Source organism: Genypterus blacodes, unplaced genomic scaffold (genome assembly GCF_046128005.1).
Source record: "Genypterus blacodes isolate CSIRO-AG114 ecotype Tasmania unplaced genomic scaffold, CSIRO-AGI_Gbla_v1 ptg000156l_1, whole genome shotgun sequence".
Classification (NCBI taxonomy): Eukaryota; Metazoa; Chordata; class Actinopteri; order Ophidiiformes; family Ophidiidae; genus Genypterus; species Genypterus blacodes.
In genome coordinates, this window is record NW_027466957.1 from 1,770,650 (window position 1) to 1,794,827 (window position 24,178).

Below are 24,178 nucleotides of genomic sequence, written 5' to 3' on the forward strand. Positions count from 1 at the left end.
GTTCGACTCTCTCTCTCACACACACCTGTTCTACACATTTTTACAGGAGCTATACATTTTCATGACACATTAATTGGACCCGGTGTGCAATAGAAGAGCTGAAGCAGAGACCGGTGCAGCGTCCCACACCACCTATGATCCCTGAAGAGAAAGTTAATGGTGTCCCTCATTCAAGTGTCACACTCAGTGGTCACACATTCATCTCTTTTCTCATCTCTCGCTCTTATGCGAGCATTAGTTGGACTTCTTTGAAGGGAGCAAACCGAGCCCTTTGCCCATTTAAGCTGTCCAACCCACTTTGTGGCAAAAGGTCAGCTAAAAGAGTGAAACCTCTGTGGGCTTGGAGGACTTTGTTGTTGCCAACTTTTCTTATTGGAAGGCAGCTGAAGGAAATAAAATGCGAATTAAGAAGAGAAACGAGAAGAGAAAAACATTGTTGAAATGCCCTCCACACATTGTGAACATTAAGTAAAGCACTTATGAAATCTCTGGAGGTCACAAGAAGCAAAAGAAGGTTCAGAGAAATGGATTAAAACACAGTGGGCAGCTCTGGAGGAGGAAAACAAGCTCAAGGGGGGAGGAAAAAGCTTGGAGGCCGGTGAAACAGGCAGGTGTCCCTGAGAGGAGCCTATACTTGTGAATGCAAAGCCATATCCCATCATTCCTCATGTTTAGGCTCAAGGTGCCTGGCTGGAATGGCCTCGTATGACAACCTCAAAGTCTGATGAAGCGTGGCCCGCCGATTCCCCAGCCTCCACGAGCCGAGCCCTTCACCTTACTTCATTTAGGGGCATCGTCTTCCAATGAGGATCATTTGTCACCATTGACTCGCTCCGTGCCGACACCCTCCCTGTTTTCCGTGGCACTAGCCCATTTCCACAGTTGGTAAACAGCTAAATCCCTCTCCCCAATCAATGGAGCCTATTTAACTTGAGCTATTGACTCGCCTGCCCCTCCATGGACTCGTGAGGTTGGAAAAATACAAACAAATTAGAAGAGGGAGAAAGAACAACAGAAGTGATGGCGTCGGCTATGAAAAGTCACATTTTCAATAATGGGGTTTTATTGGTGGGATGAAGGAAAATGTGACACAGTGAAGGTAAAGGAAACAAGAAAGAGGAAGGAAGCGAAGGGGGAAAACAGAGGAGGAATGGATCAATAGAAACAGATAATCACCAGGGCTCTGTCCCAATGTGTAAAGAGTGTGACATTGCAGGGGTGGGCACGGCAGGGAAGAGATCAATGGTGCTGCTTTTTGTTGCTCTGTAATCCTTAACTATCTATAAGTAATTAACCTTCGGAGGAGAATGCAGGGGAACAAATAAATGGGAGAAATAAGAGGTGGAATAGCAATGTGGGGGTAAAAACAGAAGCTGCCTTGAATTGAGGAGATAACAGCAGAAGAAAGCAAATTAATAGTTTCACCGCTGCCTCTGCAATTTGTTGCATCTGATTTGGTTTTTATGTCGCTGACTGCATTGAGTTGTGAATGGATGCGTTTCCTTGTGTTGTCGCGGATTGGGGATAAATATAGAGCTGGGTTGGTGTTAAAAGAAGCAATTTCATCTCATTTCAACATGTTCAGATCCTTCGGTGTTGCTTTCTTGGTTACTTTTCAAAAAGGAGCTGGATGTGATTGTCTTCTCTGGCCTGCTGAGTGTTCCCTATGTGTTTGCAGAGAAGATGGAGGGGGGAAAGACTTTATTAGGAGTCACAGTGCCCTCTGTGGGCGCTGGCAGGAAGACAAAAGGACGCATTCAGGTTTGTTTTTAACAGAAATCCTACCTTACATTGTACAATTGTAAAATGATACAAAGCAGTCATTGTTGTGTCTGTACAGAATTTAATGGCACACAAATGCCCCTATAGTACATTATGACAGCTTCATTTAAATCTTCAACCTGTATAGAATGTTTAAATTAATAAAAGGCATAAAGTGTTATTGATATTTGTAACATGAATACACAATAAAACAACAGACAGGTGGGGATTATAAGAAGCAGACGTGTGTGTGTGTGTAGGGAGAAATCTCATTACTTCAGACAATATGGCAACTATAGAAAGCGTTTAGCAAGTGATGGAGTAGAAAGTGAGCCTTTGTTGCTGAATCATGATTACCAGGTCTCTAAATCTCCTCCCCGTTCAACTTCAAACATGGAAATACCAGTGGACGTCTCACAACAAACTCTGAGAGCGTTCATGCCAACATGACTGAAGCACCTTGTTATAGAATACTGATTGGAGTCAAGTGTTTGTCACTGTTTATCAGTAAGTGCCACGGACAGAACCTTCACCAAAATGGACACCTGCAGAGAGAAAGGGAGAAACATTTCAGACACCCATATATTGTGACTTGAGGGTTGGAGGGTTGATGTCTCCCAAAAACACCAATGGAAAGAAAGCACAGGTAACAGTACTGACCATCCGATGTAGCACTGGCACAGGTTCTCATGTGACGTGGCTTGCTTGATGAGGAGCTCTACTTGTGTCGGCACATCCAGAGTCTCGTCGTGAGAAAAGTCCCGACCTGCAGGAAACAAACTCCCATCAGCAGAGTTTCAGATTCGGTCTACAAAGGAGGAGTTAAACTAACCGAGGCGCAGCTTTGCACCGCCGTCGCTATTATTCATTCAAAACCCAGCCAAGGTTACGTTTGCATACGCGTGGAACTGCCATATTGCAACAAATAGGGCAGAAACGAGCAAACGCAGTAATGTGGAGCTGAGCTGATGCTGAGTTTGGTGCATCTTTAAGAGTTACAGAAAGGTTTTTGTTGTAGTAATTCCTTTGTGTTCAGGCCAGTGTGTCGATACAAGAGATGTTAAGGGTTTGCTCTGCCCTGACATGTAATGACTGAAACTTCTAATTGAATAATGACTGCTAACAGCCATAAAGATGTTTTGAATAAAGCTGAATAAAAAGGCAAACACTTTCCTCTTCACCATGGCTTCCCTAACTTAATGTGAGTGAGGAAGGCATGAATAAAACAGAGCTTAAGAAGGCTGAACCACAGATGCACTGCAACTGGAATAAAACATAACCTATGCTTGCTATCTCAGTGAAGAATCTATATTAATATCAAATATGTGCCAACAGCAGAGCATTTTATGATGGGTAAATAATATATAGAAAGATTACTATTGGTAGTTTGTCCATCACATAACCCCTTACCTGTTAGTTTGTCTCTCACTCTGTTGATAATCTGAATAGCTTTCTTGTTGAGTGCCTCTGGTTGAACCAAGCCATCGCCAACTGTAAGAACAACATAAATGTATCGATGTTAAAGAAGAAAAAAAGGAAAACACAAGTGTGCTCTCTCAGCTTCCACTGAAGTGGACTCAAACGCTGCTTTATAATGGCACAACATTCATTTATAAGAGCGCAGGAGAGCTCAGTATTGTTGGTGTGAAAGGAGCATGAAAAGACAACAACCACAGCAAATAATGCGTGAAATGACAGGGAGCTGGTAACTCACTGAAGGAGTGAATGGATTCAGGCACTGTGGTTCCGGGTTTCTTGTGTGTGGTCTCCCCGAGGTCTATTCCCTCTAGAGCCTCTGTAGAAGACCCAAAGACAGTCAGAAACCTTCCAACAGTATTAAACAGTAAACAATGGAGGCGAGGATGTTGTGCTGACTGACCCACTGACTGTCCGGCCGTGTAGGAGTCTGTTCGGGTGCGGGAACGCTTGTTGCCTTTGGTGTTTGCTGGGGGCGACAAAGGTGAGGTGTGTGAGAAGCACAAGTTAAGACAGTTGATTTATTATGTATTTCAGCAATAACATGTGCAGTCCAGAAGTCATATACAGCCACGTTTAAAACCAAGACATAAGAAAAACAAGAAATAAGCTTGACAAGGTGTGATATTGACATCGATCAACAATATCCTTCTGTTAGTACACGAATGGGAGACAAATAAAGGTGAGACTGCATCATGTTGGATGTTCATATTACCCAAAGGATGAATCCGATTGATTTCAGTGGCTCTGTGAGCTTCTGTCTGGTGGCTCTGTCAGGTAAAACCCTTAACTTAACTAATGGTTTGGGTTTAGTTATCATCACATTTGCTGTGTTTACCCATGGTTCTTAGAGGATGAATCCCTGACATTTCCTCGAATGCCACTGACGACATAAATATCAAAATCCGATGAGCAGATTGCCATGACATTCATTAAACGCATTCAGGATCCCCCGAGCATAAACCCCTTTGATTTGATGAGCCTGAGGCCTCCCGCCTCGCAAAAAAAACACATTTTTAGCCCTACGACTGGCACTGGTAGCAAAACTAGCAGTGAAACTAAAAGTTAAACACGTAACAGCAATAAAACAACTGTTCTGATGCTGGGAAGGGGAAAGAAGTGGAACATCCTCATCTTATTTTACATCAGATACACAGGGAGTAGCAGCGTGTTTTCACATTTACTTTAGTGAGAAAACTTCTTTACCCTTCATTTCCTGTATATCCACAATTTTCTACATGTTCAATGCTTTCCTCCAAATACATAAAAACACACATTTTCCATTTCTGCTGGTTCTACACTTCTCCCAGGACAAAGCTGACAGGATAATTTGAGGCAGGGGACAGCAATATTTATTTGCTTTACATGCTTATATCTACTTGCATCATTTTGATGTCAACCCTGTTTCTGTAACATCTAGGTCAACACTGTCCTTTCCTAAAATGGTTTTAACAAAGCGGTGAGCAGAAATGCACAGTTTCTCAATATCCGATAATCCCTTACTGTCCATGAGCCTCCAGTTGAGCAGTGGATCATAGACGAAGGCCTCCAGCACGGCCATGACGCTGTCCCGATGCTCCCTCAGAACCTCCATCACCGTGTGGCATGTGATCCTGTAGTTACCATCCAGGCCTGTCACCTAGTCGACGGAAATGAGTCAGCTCAACAAACTTTTTCCACTGCATTTCTTTCCCCTGAGGGCACGAGCTGCGTCTTTAAAATGTGTTCCATTGTACTTTTGTAGTGATTCAGCAGGTATTTAACTTCTTCAACCTTATTAACATAGTTCACCTGATTTCTCAAAGCTTTAAATAATCTTTTGTTTTTATTCTCTGCGATTAAAATGAATGACTGTCGAGACTCAATGTTCTGTACACTTGGAACATATTAATGCAAGGGAGAAGAGGCTCTGTCAGGATTCAGTTTATGTCCGGCAGAGTAGTACTGTACGTGAGGCTACTGAGGAATATGCTCCTGCTACTGACTTCCCTCTTTGACTTTGTAAGATATTTTCTAAAATAGCAGCAATTCACCATTTGTTTTATTCATAGCATTCAAGAGCTACGATGGTTTGCCTACCTCCATGGCGTTGGTCAGCATTCTCGTCAGTCGGAATGGGATCTTTTCTGGGAATTTCTCTCTGGTCATAGCGACCTGTTGAGGGTTGTAAAGAGGCTCAATCCCACAGCAGTTCAAAAATAGATTGTGGATTAACTATTAATGTTCTTTCTTCCTCTCACCTCAAAACAGTCTCCAAAGTCAATGTGGAGAATTTTGCCACTCAGCCTGTCCAACATTAAATTGGATGGATGCCTGCCAGATGGACACAACATTTCAAATTAAGGTGTTCAATTGTCGTTTACGACTCTAACAATCTGGTGTGATGATGCATTACGACATGCTGTTCTCCCTTTTCGGCCCCGAGATGCTCACCTGTCACCCAATCCCAAGATGTAGCCCACCATTGACATCACAGCCAGGGAGCGAGTGTAATTGGTCCTTCTGTCAAACCACACCTGGCGGAGAGAGAACATCTGGATTATTAAAGATTTTCTGCTTCATGTCATGATAAATGTACAGCGTTACAGCAGAGCAGAGCGGGGGAAAGTGGCACAGCAATCATCAGCTGGCTGCACAATATATCTTTACAGACACTTCAACATACTAGGGTTACAGTTACATGATGCTACTAGAAATGGTCTCAATTTGAAGGTCTGCTTAGGAAGTCCATAGTTTGAAAGTAGGACAAGGAACCCAGAAAAAAGTAATTTTTGAGAGAAATAAGTTTCATTTCATTCAGGGGAGAGCAAAATAAAAGTCTGGATTAAATGGATATTCTGAAAATGTTTCCCTCAGTCCTCATACCTGCTACTGTCATTTATACTTCTAAGACATCACTGTTTCAAAAAAGTGTACAGGACGGCACCTCAGAGCTGGGACTCTTCAGCCACAGGAGCTTGGCCAGGTCGTCTCCAGCTGTGTTGTTCACCGCATGCTCAAACACCTCCACCTTCTCCATCAGCGTCAGGTGGTCGTAGTCTGGGGCCATCTGGAGAAAGCACATTGTGTTTTGAAGGCACAAGTTCAACAAAGGCTCAAGGGTTTCAAAGGAGAAAGGAGAGCTTAGGTGCTATATCTGAAAGTATAAATGTTATTTCCACCCCTGCCCTTTTATTCTTGATCTTCTCCGCAATAGTGCTTGTGTTCAAATTTTCATCACTTCCTTCACTGCAAATTGATTTCATTCCAGCTAGCGAGGCAAAATACAGTTCAACCCAACAGATAATTAAAATGTTACTTCAAAGCTTGGCCATAGATTTTCATATTTACTTTTCCGGTTTCTGTTGCATTCTGCCAGTGACTCTGAAGTCTCAAGTCATTCTGCAATTTCACTTTTAATTCAATGTTCTTTAATTTGCAACCTAAAAAAGTGCCACTGGAAAAAAAGGATTAAGGACTAACTTTGCTAAAATCTTTTTAGACTTCTAGAATCTACAAATGCATCAAATTGCTTTTCTCCAAAATATTGCTTTCTTAGAAAAAAAATGTAAAATACAAACAAATAAACATGTGAAATATATTTCATATAATGCACAATAAAAATCTGATTCCTGAAAACATTAACTATAACAATTTTGCCACATGGAGATTTGCACAGCTCTCCAAGTGGCAAAATAAAAATAAATTATAGATAAGCACCAAGTGGCTGTAAGCAGCATCCCTGCCGATTGTTCTTATGCAAAAAGATACAGTAATGTGTAATCAATGGTGATTAAAATGGGCACAATGAGGTTTTGACTTTCATTAAAGCTTTGGTTTGGACCTAATCACACTTCTTATGTCCTGACAGCCGGTAAAAAGGAAAACAATCCATCTTTGTCTCGCTCACCCATTTTCTCCCATTTGTATCTAAAACTGATTAATGGATTGATGGAATGACTGATCAAGTTAATGTGTTGCCATTTAAGAGGCTTAATGTAAATATAAAACTTCATTAGGAAGTAACATTATTAAACTGAACACTGAGCCTCACAAAACACCACAAACCCAAGTTGTAAAGAGGAAAGTTTCAACAATTTCATATTCAACAAAGGTTAAGTAGGCTCAATTTGATTTTACATCTACAGACAAATAATAAAGTGTGTGTGTGTAAAGTAGATAATAGAAGGTAGCACATCTACCCGACACTCATTGGTTCTGGACTTTTTCTGCAGCCTGTATGTGAAAGGTTCTGAATGTTATTGTGAGGCTGAACGGCCAATGGTTCAGCTGGAAACAATGTTTGGAAGTAAAAACAAAAGCTCACCTGCAGTTTCTGTATCACTTATACATTTACTGTGTTTAGTGACATTCTGGTGAAAAGAAACGTACGTGTGTGTCTCATTCGCCTAATTTGGCTTTACTGAGCAGGAATGTTTGTTAATTCGTGATCATTAATGAACTGTGAATGTGCTTCGGAGTTAAACAGATTGAGATTCATCAGGAATCCAACTGAAAACAGATGCCTTAGGAGATTTGATGGATGTGATGTAAATTTGACATCATCACCTCATCATTCATTTATCCAGTGAATATATGTGAGGGATCCATTTGATCACTTTTTACATTGTTAAAATGTGTGTATGTGAGGGATCTATCCAGGCAATGTGACAGTTTCCGAAATCAAACTGCTGCTAAGTGATTTCAGCAACTTGAAACGGATGTGAAATTCAATATGGTCATGGCTGTGGTCCTCCTCACCCTCAGCATGATGCGGTGCTCTATGTTGAGCAAGATCTTCTTCTTCTCTCTGTAATCCCTGATGAGAGCATGGAGGGTGTCACAGTGTGGCACCCAGCCAATCAGGCCTGAGTTGGTGGACAGGGGAATGACTGCGTACCGCTGGATGCTGGTGAGGCACACACAGGCAAGACAAACACACATTCAGTATAAAATGTCTGGACCTGTGATATGTAAAATGTTATGTACTCCAATCTTTTTGTATTTGTTGTGCTGTGGCTGTGTGTGTGTGTGTGTGTGTGTGTGTGTGTTTTAACCTGAGGTTTTTGCGCAAAGACGCAGGGTCATTGGCGAGCAGTGTGTTGACGAGGCCAAACAGCTGCATTACTCTCTCATCTTGCCTCAGGTCCTCATGACCCTTCAACAGGAACATGAACTCATGGCCATTACTGCCTGCAAACAGACCCCCAAAGACAAACACATAATAATGTTAAACAAATTGACACAGATGGATCACAGAGTCTTTTCACACTAAAAATACTTGGGAACTCATTAGAAGACATGGAAACTTACAATTATTGCCTGTTTCTATCTCATGTTTATTATAAATTGTGACTGTATGCATGTTTAATTACACAAAGAAAGGTATTACCTCAAAAAAAGCACAATTTATTTTCCCAAGTTAAAGTGACTTCTCCAAGTTCCAGAAGTGTTATGTAGTTGTGTTTGGCAATACTGGCTCTGCTCTCTGCTCTGTAGCTGCTTCAGCATCACTCCTGAACAAAGCTTGTTGGCTTCCTGTCTAGTGCGCACCACAACCCCCCCCCCCCCCTTATTCCCTCAGTTTGCAACAACCTTACAAAGCCTCAAATACAATACTGAAAACACTGGTGAAGTTCCTATCAATTTTGTTTTCCTGTTGTGGTGACTCATTCTTTATCAACTCACCCAAAGGGGGATAATATACATTATATACTGTATGTACTGGCTAAACTGTGCCATCAACCCAATCCAGAGTTTTCACCGTGGCAGAGAGGAAAATCTATGCATCCAACTGTCTATCTTCAGCACAGATGACTTCTATAATTGCACCCTCAGAATTCTCACCCGGCTACATTAGAATGATTCCATTACTGCTGTAATTGTCATACTTGTTTTAATGGAGTTAACTGATGCCCCTGGAGGAAGTAGTTAAACAATGGAACTGTCAAAACTTATGGCATGGTCATCGGAAAGACAGATGGGTGAGAAAAGAGATGGGAGTCTGGTCCTAATGACAATCCCAGTAAGCAATGTGCTGTCTGTGGCCAGAGGGAGAGAGCAGTGAAAGTAAATCTCCACGGGCTGAACTGGGTGACAGGACTTTGTCTGAAGTCTTGCTCGGGAGGTCAGTAGATTTATTGGCCATCATCTTTTACAAAGTATGTTTTGTACCATTTAAGGGAAACATCAGGACAAGGTATCAAGCAGTGTCAAAGAAGAGGGGCGAGTTGAAAAGGAGAGTCATTTTGTGATTGATCATGTGAAGATTTGGCTTCAGGGCAGAAGCCCTGAGCCACATTTTAGAGGTAGTATTAACATAGATACAGCCCATTTGACACCGCATTATCAACCTTGTATGAAAGGGCAAAGAAGGGGAAATGTTATCAGCACTATTTATTTCTTGCCAAGAGGAGCCTCAGCACTGCATTTCTTGTTGGACAGAATAAATATGGGAATAAAATACAACTTGTTTTGTGGTGGGTTTGGGATCAAATTATATAAACATTGCATTCGCTCTAATATGTTCGTGACCCACCACAAATGAAAGCAGACAAAAATGACTTAAAACATTCTTAAATCAGTTTTCCTATCGTAAAAGGATCAGAGGCCTGTGGCTTGTGCAGATTTCTCCTCATCTTACCCATAATGGTGAGCTTGCGTGGGCGCTGCTTAGAGGTGATGACCTGTAGAGAGGGGGCGATGGACTGGATGCGGATGATAGGCTGGTTAGGGTCATAAGTGCCCGGAACAGCCAACTCCAAGTCCCTGCATATCAGCAGCTTTGGAGATACATACTGTAGCTCCAGGGAGGTCAGCTGCATGGACAGTTGATAAAGTGGAGATGTCACACAGGACATAGACAGGGAATAGACAGTCAGGTTGGTTTGATAAAAAACTATGCAAACATTTGCCAACTGCAACTACAATCAAACCTGTAACCACATTATTATCAACTACTTGTTTCTATGGCTTTATCAGTGCAAGAATTTACATAGCAAATCTCTGGCCGGTCAATACCTCACATATCGCACTGTGCTGTGCTAGCTGACAGGTAACCCAATGATCCTCACATTCATTCTGTAAAGCATGCTTCATTTTTTTGAACAGCTTTCTGTTGTTACTACTGCTTAGCTGAAAGCCTCCTTCATTCCCTCACTCAACCAACATAGGTCCTGCTCTCTTTGGATGCACCCTGGAGGGGGTTTACCTCTATAGTAATGCCCACTAGGGGGTTATTTTCAATGCTCATTCTCCATAGTTCTTAAGTATTTCATGCTGCTATGCTGAACTGCCGCAGCAGGGCGCATCCTAAGAGCAGAATGATGCTGCACAGTCAAATTGCATTTCCATCTCCCTTTGCTATGTGAAGTGAGCATTCCTGACAGAACAATTTTAATGGAATTCTTTAACAACATGATGAAAGCTATAAGGAATGCCATCCATCAGTTCAAATACATCCTCACTGTAGAAGCCGATCTTTCTATAAACAAATGATGTGCCAAACCTACGGTATCTTGGACGCTGATACTGATCAGTACAACAGGCAAGCAGGAAAACATATGTACTCCATATCATTTGTCATTTGGACATACGTGCTTCTAGCATTTACATGTCCAGGCTTGTAAATGGTATACTTGTAAAAAACATTGTGTGAAGACTGCAGTCACACAACCAGGTCTACGTGTACACAGGTTCATATAATACAGACTGGCACTGTGTGTGATATAATAAATTAGAGACAACAACAACATTTGTTCAGCTGTGTTTCCCATTCTTTTCAGCTGACTTTTCTGGAAGGCAATCACAAGGATGCACTGCCTGTCCAGTTACTCAACTCAGTGACACCCTCTGGCATACCTGACCATGAAATGAAAATGAAAGTAGGAGCTTCACTCATGCTGCTTTAGATCGAAAACTCAATGGCACCAGGATGGTGGTCGTTCACAACTGTGTGGCATGTTGGGGTGGTTCTATTCAAGTCTCCCACTGCTATAACTTGGTAATGCAAATAAATAATAAAATAAAAATGTAAATTAAATAAAAAAGTACCCAATGAAAATGCCGGATACTGTGAACAATATTTCTGGCAAGTTTGGAGGCGATTGGAGAAATGGTGCTCGTTGTGTTGGCGCACAAGCTTTGGCTCAACTTGTTCAATCCTTTTAGCAAAAAGGTTTTCTGTGTTTGACATTACTTTGGATAACTCTCCCTTAAAATGCACGGTAGCTAATAGAATCACTATTGAGTTTGTGTGGATGTTCAGGATATTATTTCAAAAAGAATTTGGATTGTATTCCAGCATCCCCTGCCATTCCTCTTTGAATTCAATCATCCCTCTGTCTCATCAGGTCACACACTATCCTGCCATCTTTCAATATCTGTCACTGAATATTTTCCCTTGGACTCCCATTCAATGACTTTACCTGGAGAGGGAAGAATGAAAGAAGTCCCTTGTCTCTACTATTACCGTCGAGTCAGTGTTTGCTTGTATTGCCACTGGCAAGTCAAAAATACTGCAATGCTATGTCTGGCTTTTACAAATATCATCTTCACACATGGATTGGATTTACCTGTCACGCAATGACAAAATATATCTCATCATAACAGATGAGCGATTGGAATAGACAAAGGAGTGCTTACTTATTGCTTAATAGGTAAGATGGCAGCTCTAATTCTCACTGAGATTGTTTTAGATGGCAGAGTAGATAAAAGAAACCCAAATTCGGAGTCTATCTATCTTACATCATTTGTTTGATATGTATTAGTCTGTGTAGTTGAGGATGTCTATGTTTTGGGTTTGATTCTGATTTGAGTGTATGTATCCCTGTATTTCTCATGCCCACATATTGCATTGAAATACACATTCCTTCTTTATTACCTCAGCCAAGGATGTCATATTTTCAGGCACGGTTGTGTGTTACCATAAATTAATTAATCTACTGTAACCAAACCCCCCAAAATGAAACATCAACTGACCCTGAAGGTGGCTCTATAACATCAACAACAGTCACTAAGGAACTGCATATGGTAGTTGTAACATCACCGTTATATTTTACTTTCACTGTTCTTACCTGAGGCAACTGTTTGGAGATGCGTCTGAAGACATGGTAGTAAAGGTCCCATGCCTGGGTTAGATCTTTGACGTTACCGGAGCGCATGTACTTTCTGCACCAGTCTTGTGCCTCCATGAGGTCCCTGCCGTATGCCTGGAACAAGATACAAAACAAACACGCTTAATACCTTTACAATGACTCATTCATTTAAATGACTAGACATGTTCTGCCAAAGGGCCAGAAAAGGGAATGTTAAAGTATTAAACATGATCGTTCCCACTTGGACTTCAACATAACTAGTGTTTTCTTTCAAGGCAATCTGAATGAACATTGAACAACACATGAACAACATTGATTTTGAGGCTCTGCAACAAAAAGAATCTTTAAAACATTTGAAGATGACGAACAAGTTATGATTAAAATACAAGGTGATATTTTCAGTGGTTTGTTGCCTTGCTATATTTTAAAATGTTTCTGACGGGTGGACAAAATGAACGAAAAACACAATTTCAAATTCAGGGCCAAACTGAGATGTGACCTACCTGGTTGAAGGAGGTCTCTTTGAGGGTTTGTGGTCCCCTCTCCATCATCGCATGGAGGGGCTCCAGCACAGCAAACATGCCCTTGACATTGCGCTCGCCAAAGTAAAGGCGTGAAGCCTCTTCCAGGCCCTCGTGCCACATCTCGTGCCATAAGATGGCCACTCGGATAAGCTCCTCACTCACCTGGATGAAAGAAAAGAGGAAATGTAAGAAACCTCTCATGGAAACAAAAATGATTTCTTTTCTCAATAGTCCTATGTGATTTCTCTTGAAGGATTACATAAACATCTTACGGACACTGTAACAGTTATAACTGTCCACTTTCAAGTATAAAGATTACAGTATTCATTGAGTTTAGCAAATATGTTTAACCGATTTCACTGTGTATTAATGTCACCACAATATCTCTTTTGTGGGGCCACCACCTTATCGTTGAACTCCGTGAGATTGAAGGAAAAGAAGACAAGAATAAGGACTTGATGGTTAGAGTTGATAATGGATTAGTTTGACCAATAGATTGGACGCAAAAAGGCACAGTTATATAGAGAAGGAGCTACTGACCACCTTTTTCTTTTGAACAGACCCAATAAGGCCATCTCACATAATATCTACAAGTAAAAGACAACTTTTTAAAGACATAGCACATTGAAACAGTTAAATCCATGTACCATGATAGCCTGCTCCACCAGAGTGTTGCAGTGTTCACACATGTTCTTCAGGATCTTGTTAGCAGCATTGTGGCGGGCTGTAGTGGTAGACTTCGAGGCCACAGTCAGCGGGTAGATCAAAGCCTAAGAGGTGAACATAGGTGTTCTCAGTAATGAATGACTGATCGACAGCAGCACTGGTGAAAGTTACGTAAGAAAATGCAATCTTGTTCTTGTTCTAGATTGTGGTTATATATTTTTTTCAAGGCATTCTAACCTGGGGATGATAGCGGCCAATGTCTGTCAGCAGCTGGTGGATGAGGCGACCCACCAGTGCACGAGGGGTGTCGATACGAGCTATAAGCTGAGGGATCACCTGCACAGACAGAGAAAGAATGAGTTAGGAATTTGATACATGTGATCGGAAACTTTTTGCAAACCAATTTTTATTAACATGTGTGTGTCAGTTTGTGTATGTTACCTGTAACCAGGTGTCTATTTGGATGGTCTTGATGCCCTCCACCAGGGCTTCATTCACCTCAGGCCAGTGACCATAGTCAAACCACAGAGTCAAAACCCTAAACAGCCAATAACAAACCAACATCAATGTCTCTCTTTGGCATGTCACTCTCCGAATATCTAACATTTCAGTTCCACAACCAGCCACAAGAAGGCTCCCTATCCTCATACATTTGGTCGAAAAGTACATTTAGTTCGGTTGACTTACTGGCCCTTGTGTGGTTGAAGGGCTTTACTTACCTGAGTGTGTCCTGAAGGTTATTTCCCCTAGACAGGGAAATAGAGCGGAAGAAACCTTGAACAGCAGGAACTGTGTACAAGAGCAGCGTCTTGGAAAGATCCTGACGTTGGGAAGCACAACAGACAATGACAGATTTTTGATTAGATGGATTAAAGACTATAAATGTAAGTGTAGACGGACAAATAAATGGACAGTATATTTTAGCCTCACTTGAGTAAGTGTAACTGTGTCAACACCAACAATCTGTGTGTGGAGAGACAGAATGACCATCGACTGATTTTCCATTTGTGTAAAGACGATCTAACACTGGATGCGTGCATGTCCTGTAATATTTCCTCTTTTGTGTGAAGAAATTACTCTCACCTCATTGACCTTTTTCTGGCCTGGTGAGGGCACAGGACTGTGGTCAGTGCTTTCAACCTCACTGTCACTGTTGCTAGCTTCACTATTAGCACTGGTACCACTGGCATGACGCAGCTTCTTCTTCTCGTCACGTCCTTGGTTCTGGTGCTTGTAGTGCAGCACTGCCTCAAAGTTCATCACTGCCCATGCGTGCCAGGCCTGCCAAAGGAAGGTACAAACTGTTGTGTGACAGCTTGTAATTGTAAAAGACTTCCAGGTTTGTTCATGGTGCAAGCAATTTTCCATTTCACTAAGGGGCAGATATCTTCCATGAGGCAATGATTTGCAAGCAACTGTTAAAAGATGAAAGCTGGAGCGAGTTGGTGAAGTTGGAACGTGACATGTTTGTAGCCTGCAGCACAAAGTCAAATCTTTGATGTACTGTATCAGCTGAGGCAAAACAAGTAAAATGATTTAATGAATGGAAGAAATTGTTTGTGCATGGGCATCAAAGAACAAAAAACCACAAAATATTTGGTTAAAGAACAACAAAACTGGGTCTGTAGTTTTTCTGGTCACACAACAGTGTTGGGGCAACCCCCCACAGAAGCAGCTGGAATTCTACTGAGGCTAGCATGAAGTCAGAGGTGAAAGGTGAGAGTCGAACGAGTTAAACTGACCTTGTACCAGTTGCGGTCGTGCTCAGTGGAATGGCTGTAGTACTGCAACACTTTGGGGATGGTGCTCTCATTGATGCCCTGGAGACTGAGCTGCCATTCCCCTAGCTTCAGGAAACATCTGGATGGACACAAGGGAGAAACAGAAGGACAGATGGTTAAAACCCAAGTCAATACAAAATCCAAGTATAGAACTTTAACAACAAGAACATTACAGACTGATAATGAACCTGCTTTTGTAAAACAACATTCTCTGATATGAAAGCTGACATAAACAATACCAAATCAAACATGCTGTTACACCAGGTCCATCAATTTCCTGTGAGTTTATTAACATGCTTTGGTGTACATTCAAAGGCAGCCCAATTTGAATGAAAGAAAAAAAAACGATACAGGACAGGGGCATGAATCAAATGTATTGCTATTTATAGGATCAGTGAATTTATCTGATGAAAGGTTGTGGGATCTAAGGGGGGGGGGTCTAAGCCCTATCCATCACTATGAGAAACACAGACAATTACACCCAACAATCAAATGTAGCTGTTTTTGGCTGGGCCAAGACCTATAAGTCATACACAATACACAAAACTGATCTGAGCAACTGGCAAGCACAGTATGGTAGAGCCATCCATCACTATTGGCAGAGGCCTCCAAAAAATTGACTTTCAGATTACATTATTTCTTCTGAATGCTTTTCCATACAAGTGTACGTTTTGGGTTCAGTCAGTCTATAGTGTAGAAGTGTATTCTAAGCCCACAGCAAACTGTTAACGCAGGGAAGAAGTAAGGGGGGGAAGGGGAGTTTGGGCCGCCATTAGAACAACATGTTGATGTTGAGAAGAAGAAGCCACGTTTACTGATCTTATCAGCACATAAAATGGCAGTGAATATGCACTGGATTCTTTCACGAGAGAGTGGAGGCATCTATGTGATTGTGTGGACGTGTGTGTCTTGACAGCGCAGACCAGGTGTGCTCCATACCACACAGCCGACCTGTATTCACGAAAGTGTGTCAGCACGTCTGGAGAAAACCTGTCCTGAGATTTTACAGGTGTTTTCCCTAACAAGCATTCCTCAGACAGCAAGAATGACTGTCTGGAAGATGCAAAAATAAAAAAAAAGACCCCCTTTCCCTCGTGTCACGCTCGTGTTGACGTGTTTGATTTATGCGACGGTGTGCAAGTCCGGCATGTGTTTATCAGGAAGCCGGATGAGACGGCTGCATGCTTCAAGCCTTACATGTTTCTGAGGTTATACTCGTACGCTATCCCATGTGCCAACACAATCAGCCTTTACCTCACATGTCTTATTTGTTGTGACTAATATTTGCATATCAGGTTGCTCCAGCAGTGCAGGCATCTTCTCCAACAAAGTAATCTTTCACGTGCAGACTTTTGACATTCATCCAAAGGCAAGAGCTCTGGCTATCCCCCTCAAATATTTTGATGAGCCCACAAAGCAAGCAAACAACTTCTTTAAGGCTTTGAAGTAATCTCTGGAAATACAAAACTTTCCATTCTTTAATCCTTGCAAACAGACTTTGAAAACACATGATAGTCATTTTATTGTCAAGAATTTCAAAAATCAATAAGAGATTATGGTGTGGTGTTGACAACTGTTTAGTAATGAAAGAAACTCCACAGCTTTTAACGTAGCAAGGCAAGGTGATGAGAGTCGGGTAATGCCAAGGCTGTGCCAAGACTGTCAGATGAAGAGGACCACACCAATGGGAGAGGTGTTCAGGTGGTGACACTCAAATCACATATCAGCACCGGAGGGGAGCCACACCCAGGCTTTATTACGTAGAAGTATGGCACCATGGCCAGCCAAAAAAAAAACAAGGGATGCCAACAGACCAGTCAAAAGGTGCTTTGCCTGATTAGGTCATGGAAAAGAAGTAGAGCACATTGTACATGACCCTTCTGTTTACAACACGAGGGGGAAAAAATAGATGAAGCTACTTTTTCCTTGCTTCATCTTGTCACTTTGTATTTTCACCACGGGGCAGGAGCTCGTGTATTGAGGTTAGCACGATGAGATTTAACACCACTGAACCATGTCTAAATGCAGAATGACATATTGGCATTACTTATGGTGAATCTGACTCAAGTGAGGATTACCATTACTTTCCCTTGAGAGCTATGGCCAAGAAAGTTATGCCATGGAGTCAAGCTTATCTGTGCATTGATCTGAAGAGATAAAATGGGATTTTTAGCAGGGCCGCTGATTATGTGATGAAACTGAAAGGTGGATTTTTGTACAGCTAGTTTTGTTATTCTTCAGGGTAGCAGGATATTAAACGGTAAACTAAATGCTATTTTTTTTATATAACACTATGCTGTCCATTGTTCCACCATCTGTTGTGAGTGTTGCGAACAGTTACAATTAAGAACAAAATAGAAAATGTAATTCTAAATGCTGCATACTTGTGATGTAATGTTAATACCATAACCAGGGGTGCACATATTAAAAGTGCCATGCCTCCATGCAGAAAATCCTTTGAAAGTCCTAAACTTAAAATATAATTATCCACTCACTGCATATTTGTGCAAGTTTGAAATTTGTTCTAGCCAGTTTTTGCAAGTTTAAATGCCGACTGAACGATTTTAAAGTGATTCAATATGGCACAGCAAGTTTGAGTGTGGATGAGAGTCACAGAATGTTACCATCCAGTTGAGTTTGGGCTCAACTCTGTGTGAACTGCAAACATTTTAAAAGTTTGTTTTCTTTTAGTTTGCAGCTGCTCAGTTTCAAAATTAATGTTGGAGTGACAGTTCAAAATTTTACATGTACTAAAATTTGAGCCATCATCCGAGTATAATCGATCATCCAAGTTTGACACATCAACCCCTTCCCTGCCGTGGGAACGCTTGCTATTGGGAGTGTGCGGCTCCAAAATGAATGCAAGTGGATACATTCCCCAACACAGCATGACTTGAACCCCCTGGCTCGTTAAATGACGTGACTACTTTTTTTGGCTGAACTATGGCCCAGTGCCATATTCATATTCAAATATATGTGTTAAATTCCAAACTATCACCAACTGATTGTAACTGTCAACTCTTAAAAAACGTCAGTTATATCAGGACTTAACGCTCATTATCAAAACAAACAATAGTATTTCTCATTTTTGCAGAGTAGCAGTCTAATGTTGGCCCAGATGTCTACATTCCACTCCACTCATATGATGGTTCTGGTCTAGGCCAGGTATTGTCAAAACTACTTTGAAGCTTTCAGCTTCCCTTAAGCTTTCAAACTGAGTCAATTATCTTAGCACACCAATTTAGGGTGTTGAGTGCTTAAACCATTTATGACACCTGTAAGCCTTTGCGAGACAACATACATATACATAACCTTTTCCCCCCTACAATATTTATCAATACGTATCTAACTGTATGTGTCATGTAAAATTACATATTGTATTTCAGTATATAATTGTAAGTATTATATTTGTTGAGCTCAAGCCAATGCCAAATGATTGATGACTTCCTTTTGTTCTGCGGTGGAAAAACTACTGAATCCCACAGGTTGTTTTTTTTCTGGTTTAATGTGTTTTCATTTCATCTACACTCTATAAAAATGAGAAAATCTGGAAGAGTAGACTTTTGATATCCATTATGATGTGATGAGTTGCTGCAAATGAGCTCCAAGAAAAACACAGACCTGGCCATGAGTTTGTGAAGCTCCTGCTTGTGTTGTTGGTCCTCAGCTGCGATGGCGTGCTGGGCTTGCTGCTGCATTCCTTGCACAAAGTGCTGCATGTGCTGGAAGGCATCAATCTGTAGAGAGAAAAAGTACCGTAGAGTAGTGGCAGAGAACGCTTCGACTTAAATCCTGGGGAATTTAATATAATAATGCAATTTGTGATAAATGGTGACAAACCTGGTACCCAACTGACACATGCAATTGCAGGGCACATGCAGACCCCCCCCCCATGGGAATGTTGAGAATGACCATCTAAGTGATTGCAGATTTAATTCTAATAACTGTACAGTATAAAGTTTGATACAAATGCATTTTGAATGTCACAAAATATGTTGTAGGTAAATGGGGAAATGGCTGAAAATACTCTCCGGTGCAAAGGTTAAGGGGTAGATAGGTCTGTGCAAATTTAGAGTCCTGGTCATTTGGGATTACTGACCAGATTGGAAACATATGAGTTACTATGCAATTTTAGCAGCATTGCTGGAGTACAGTTTTGTTTTTGCATTTGAATGTGAGGCTTTGCACCCCAGTCAGATTCTCAAACACTCGTGCTCCGTGCATTTGTCATCAGCACATAAGATTATTAGAGTGTCAATTTCAATAGGCTGTCTGTAAAAGCCATCAAAAGATTTCAGCTCATTCAAAGTGCAGCTGTACCTTGTGCAGGGAGATAAAAGTTAAACTAAACTTAACTATATCATTCTGGAAAGTATAAATGTACATTTGTATGTATTAGTGTGATATTGTGCCATATAATTAAACCTGACCTAGTTGCAGTTGAAGTCTAGACTAACTGTAAGAAGGCTCATCTAGTCTCCTCTGACAGAGTTTATGTTTAGACAGCAGACAGTGTTCCTTAACTTGACATATCAGGTGCACATTCCATGGCTTTAATTGTAAAGGACAGCATCCAAGGTGAGGGACAGCTGCTAAGCCCTCACTCTTTGTAATAAGGAGAACATTTAAATTGCTTTCTAATCTTTACTGCCTCTTCAAGCCAAAGATTCAATCTACAGGTGCCAGATGTGCTCATTTAATTTGGTTAAAAAATAATCTCTCTACATTTTGCCAAAAAGCTTAACTCCTTCAATTACTCTCATCTTACAGGAGCAACATTTCATAGATGACAATTCAATCATATTTCAATTTTATTTATTGACTGAGAACTTTCTGGATGGGCTTTTTATGAGGATATCTGTCTAGTAGCCATTTCTGGAGTCTTAGTTTTAGTTATTTAGACAAGTAAGATAGATTGACATGTCATTTCTATTGGTTTATTATTTCGGCCATGCTCACCCTGATGAGTGTGCTTCTCTTTTAGTGGGAAAAAGACTTGCCTGACTTTACCTTTACTCAAGTATCTATTAAGGATGATCTTCCATTACACAGTTCTCATTCAGTAACACCACAGTCATGGCAGGTATGAGTGACAGGCAGATCTGATGTTCCCTGCTGTTCCAAAACACTGAGAAGAGGGGAGGGGGTTCTTTCCAGCTGTGTATATAGTCACGTGTGTGTATTCTATGTCTAGTCTAGAATCTGGCTCTGCCAACAGCCACTTTCTTATAATTAATGAACCTAAGTCACCCAACAAGACCTGTACTCTGGAACCACAGCCGCTATTCAACACCTGCTAATAAATGTGGGTGTGTTTATGTGTATTTGGGGGTGTCTGTAATGATACTGGTGATTGCGTGGACTTGTGTCTATGTGCAAATATCGACTCCTTGCTGGTCTGGTGAAATGCAGTTTGAAACATGTTTCAGCCATTTCAGTCAGCTGTTACTCATTTTAAATCCTTATGAAGTCACTAAACTGACACATTTGCATGTAAACAATTGGTGAAGTTCAAATTGCGACTTTGATTCCTCAGATGTCGTTTCTTGTTGTTAATGTGTTTCAGATGTGCTACATTTAATAAGCTTCCTGTTTTTGTCACTGATTGTCCCAGTGTTTATGCACTGGTTATTGGCCTCTGTGGAACTCTGATGATTGTTGCCTCATGTGACTTTGAATCCTCACATACTGTATATAATACCTCTTTTAAAGCTAGGGTATTGTAGTTGCCTGGTAGCTGTCTATGAAAATGTGTTAGTTGTTTACACAGTATTCAAATGATAAGAACCAAAAACGTGTGCGATGATTGTCATCGAACCATCAGACATTGTTTGCACCTACCTTCCGGGCACTCTTCCACATGTACTTCATATAAGCATAGGTAACGTGGGGGTGGGCAGTGGGCAATGGGTGGTCGAGCTGCTTAGAGGGGTCAACGCCCAGAAGGAGCACCAGGGTCTTATGGGCCAGTGCCTGGAGGAAAGGAGAGGGCAAGAGAGGGCAAGAGAGGAAAAAGGACCAAACGATTGAGCAGAGGGGGAATGTCAGTGTCAGAAGGGTTAAATGGTTCAAGGTAAACACAGAATGTGACGACCCCCTCCTCTATTATTCAGTTAAGAGAGGCCAAGACAACAGCTGGCTTGACTACTGCAGAACTGTGTGTGTACAAATTTGTGAATGAGAGTCTCGTCATATTGAACACAATTATCAACACAATATGGTTGATCGGTTGAATGAGTAACTAATAAGGGCCAGTTGCCATGTTTTCTTTTCCTGCAATAAATAAAATGATAATTCACGGCTCTGTAACTGTTAAAAAATATTTCAACATATGTAAAACTTGTTTATAGTGACGAATGAGCATCACCTTATTTAAACATACAAGGACCAGGGACTTTTTCAAAATGAGATATCGAAAAGAAAAGCACACAAACACATGCTAATGACAACATCAGCACTGTCAAAGGCAATGTGAGAATGAGGGTAATTTTTTCCACTTTGGGAAAGCCTTACCTTAGTGATTATTTAAACATTTCATGCCATGTATGTTTTTGGCCAATTGCACCTCTTCCTAAATACATCAAAGTGGCTGATTATGGGATTGTATTTGCACGTGTGCTTGTCTGCTTAAATATAACAAGCACGTGCAGATAGAAAAATTTGCTGATTGTCTCCAAACTCTTGCAATCAATTAGAATAACAGTGAAGTAAAGGACGGAAAACTGCACCACTGTAATTGAAGAGATATGGGGGTTTAGGGTTTCTAAACAGTGTGATTCAGAGTTCGGGGCTACTTTCATCAATGCCAACTTGAAACAGGTTTAAATGAAGTTGGATTTCATGGTTGGATTGGTAGTGGTGGTGCTCAAGAGCTCCATTTCCCTTTTCTGTTTGAAAAGACTCCAATTTACTCCAATTTAGTCTATCTGAGGGATGAGGGGTTACTATTAATGAGAGCAGGGCAGTGAATACTGAGGGGACTTTGTACAAACGAAATCTTGTTGTATTCAATATTTTCACTTTGAAATGCTGCTGTCGTATAGTTCGAGTGGTAGAAATGTAGATGTTTGCCAGTGTTCTTCAATGCATGTGGCTAACATTAGTCAATTGTTTTTTTTAATGTTAGATGTTAAAACCTGTTTAATATATTTAATGCAGAAATTAACTACAACAAATACACAATCAAGAATCCATTTAAATGAAGGGGGCAGTAGGTAAGGATAGAGTAAAAAGTAAGAATTCTCCAAAACTTACATCTGTATCACAGATTGGGATGTTAGGAAAAATATTCCATTCTTTTCTTGCAAAAAAGACCACACAAATCTATTTATCAGCACATATCTTATTGGTTAAATCCACATCTGAGGTTATCTATTATCTATACACATCTGGGTCCTTTAGTACCACATCAAACAACGAAATCACACCGTGTGCGTGTGTGTTTCATCATTTCCTGTGTTGGTGTGTCAAGTGTGTTGTTCCAAAGGCATCAAATACTGACCAGGCGACCACTCTTGCCACAAAGGCTGGCATACTTCAACCACGTCCTCATGTCTTCGTGGGGGCTGATGACCAGAGATCTTACCATCAAGATCTTTTGCCAGTCCTCTACAATACGCTGACAACCCTGGGGAAAACACACGGAGACAAAAATAAAAAGGACAGTCAGGTCAAACACATATTTCTTTTGTTACCCCCTTCAAAGAGAAGCATACTGTTGTTAAACTCTGAAGAGAATTTACACATGTCGGGGAGGAGTATAGTTTAAACCCTAGGGGGCGACTATTATTACCAGTTGTCCCTCTCTTGCACGTGTGGAGGTTCACGTGCAAGAAACACAATAGGCACATGTCTGTATTAACATACTTATCGGGACAATGGATTTGATTTCCTATTTTCTTTCAATTCAATATCATTCTTTCGTCACAACATGCCTTGATCTCACCCTTGATAAACTCATGCCCTTAAAAAAGTAATGCACATTTTCATCTAAATAAGTGTTTTACCACTCCCACAACAATACAACACAGTATAACAGTATAGATACTGTTGAAATCCAGCCATAATCAAATAAAAAAAAACTTCTGACAAACAGCTGATTATATAGCTATCATTGAACAAAAAGAACAAAATCATTGGCAACTTATACTGGTTCTCACAAGGCCAGCAGCGCTTAGAGTCACTCTGATTCATTTACAAACAAACGGTGAGCTGCCCTGTTTTTGTACGCCCTGTGCCATTCCTCTAATCCTTTGATGAGGGAGAGACTGTTGCACAAAGAAAGGCCAAAGCAGCGACACAGTGGCTCCAACGCATGTGTCATGAGTCCAATGATTCATGATTCAGTGAGGAGACCCGTCATGCATGGAGGCTCAGGTCTGCTGCTGCCATTACAGACCCTGTTTGCATAGGTAGACCCCCTTGTAAAATGAAATACCCAATCCAAATGTAAACCATTGTCTTCTATGAATGGAAAAATTCAACATGATTAAGGTAAACTTCACTTTACTGCAAAGGGATCTTAGTGTGTGTGTAACTGTTTCCATTTTACCACTGACCTCATTTCCATCTATCTATCTAATGTTTAAAATGAACAAGACAGGAAGACACACACACACACACACACACACACACACACACACACACACACACACACTTAAATCATTTTGTCATTATATAAGAGCTACCACAACTAAATCAGTCACATAATATAAAATAATATTGAAATTTAAAAAAAATCTGTTAAAGCATGACGAACATGTGAGAGTAGAAATACATACACATATTCTACTGATTTGTCTTAGTCTGTCTTCTCCAGCTCAGTAACTTTACAGGAGCATTTTTTCAGCACGTGCTCAGACAAAACCGTCACACAATCAATCAGGAAAACATGTCT

The 24,178-nt window shown here is 40.9% G+C and overlaps 1 protein-coding gene across 2 annotated transcripts in view; it reads right to left on the minus strand.

The window, feature by feature from the left end:
* Nucleotides 1-1,829: 1,829 nt before the first annotated feature.
* mtor (mechanistic target of rapamycin kinase) overlaps nt 1,830-24,178 on the minus strand; it is a 73,662-nt gene continuing 51,313 nt past the window's right edge. Inside the window, exons 35-59 of one of the 2 annotated variants that reach the window (XM_076166373.1) lie at nt 22,784-22,909; nt 21,124-21,255; nt 18,904-19,019; nt 15,244-15,361; nt 14,585-14,782; nt 14,432-14,464; nt 14,221-14,321; nt 13,943-14,039; nt 13,739-13,837; nt 13,483-13,605; nt 12,815-12,997; nt 12,291-12,425; nt 9,860-10,034; nt 8,274-8,409; nt 7,978-8,125; nt 6,164-6,286; nt 5,671-5,753; nt 5,478-5,550; nt 5,317-5,391; nt 4,741-4,876; nt 3,641-3,706; nt 3,476-3,556; nt 3,172-3,252; nt 2,422-2,527; nt 1,830-2,306 (exon numbers count right to left, since the gene is read on the minus strand). In XM_076166373.1, the coding sequence (XP_076022488.1) occupies nt 2,291-2,306; nt 2,422-2,527; nt 3,172-3,252; nt 3,476-3,556; nt 3,641-3,706; nt 4,741-4,876; nt 5,317-5,391; nt 5,478-5,550; nt 5,671-5,753; nt 6,164-6,286; nt 7,978-8,125; nt 8,274-8,409; nt 9,860-10,034; nt 12,291-12,425; nt 12,815-12,997; nt 13,483-13,605; nt 13,739-13,837; nt 13,943-14,039; nt 14,221-14,321; nt 14,432-14,464; nt 14,585-14,782; nt 15,244-15,361; nt 18,904-19,019; nt 21,124-21,255; nt 22,784-22,909 (2,760 nt within the window). In that variant the 3' untranslated portion in view covers nt 1,830-2,290. The remainder of the gene's footprint in view (nt 2,307-2,421; nt 2,528-3,171; nt 3,253-3,475; nt 3,557-3,640; nt 3,707-4,740; nt 4,877-5,316; nt 5,392-5,477; nt 5,551-5,670; nt 5,754-6,163; nt 6,287-7,977; nt 8,126-8,273; nt 8,410-9,859; nt 10,035-12,290; nt 12,426-12,814; nt 12,998-13,482; nt 13,606-13,738; nt 13,838-13,942; nt 14,040-14,220; nt 14,322-14,431; nt 14,465-14,584; nt 14,783-15,243; nt 15,362-18,903; nt 19,020-21,123; nt 21,256-22,783; nt 22,910-24,178) is intronic. The other variant, XM_076166375.1, reaches the window with a different exon arrangement.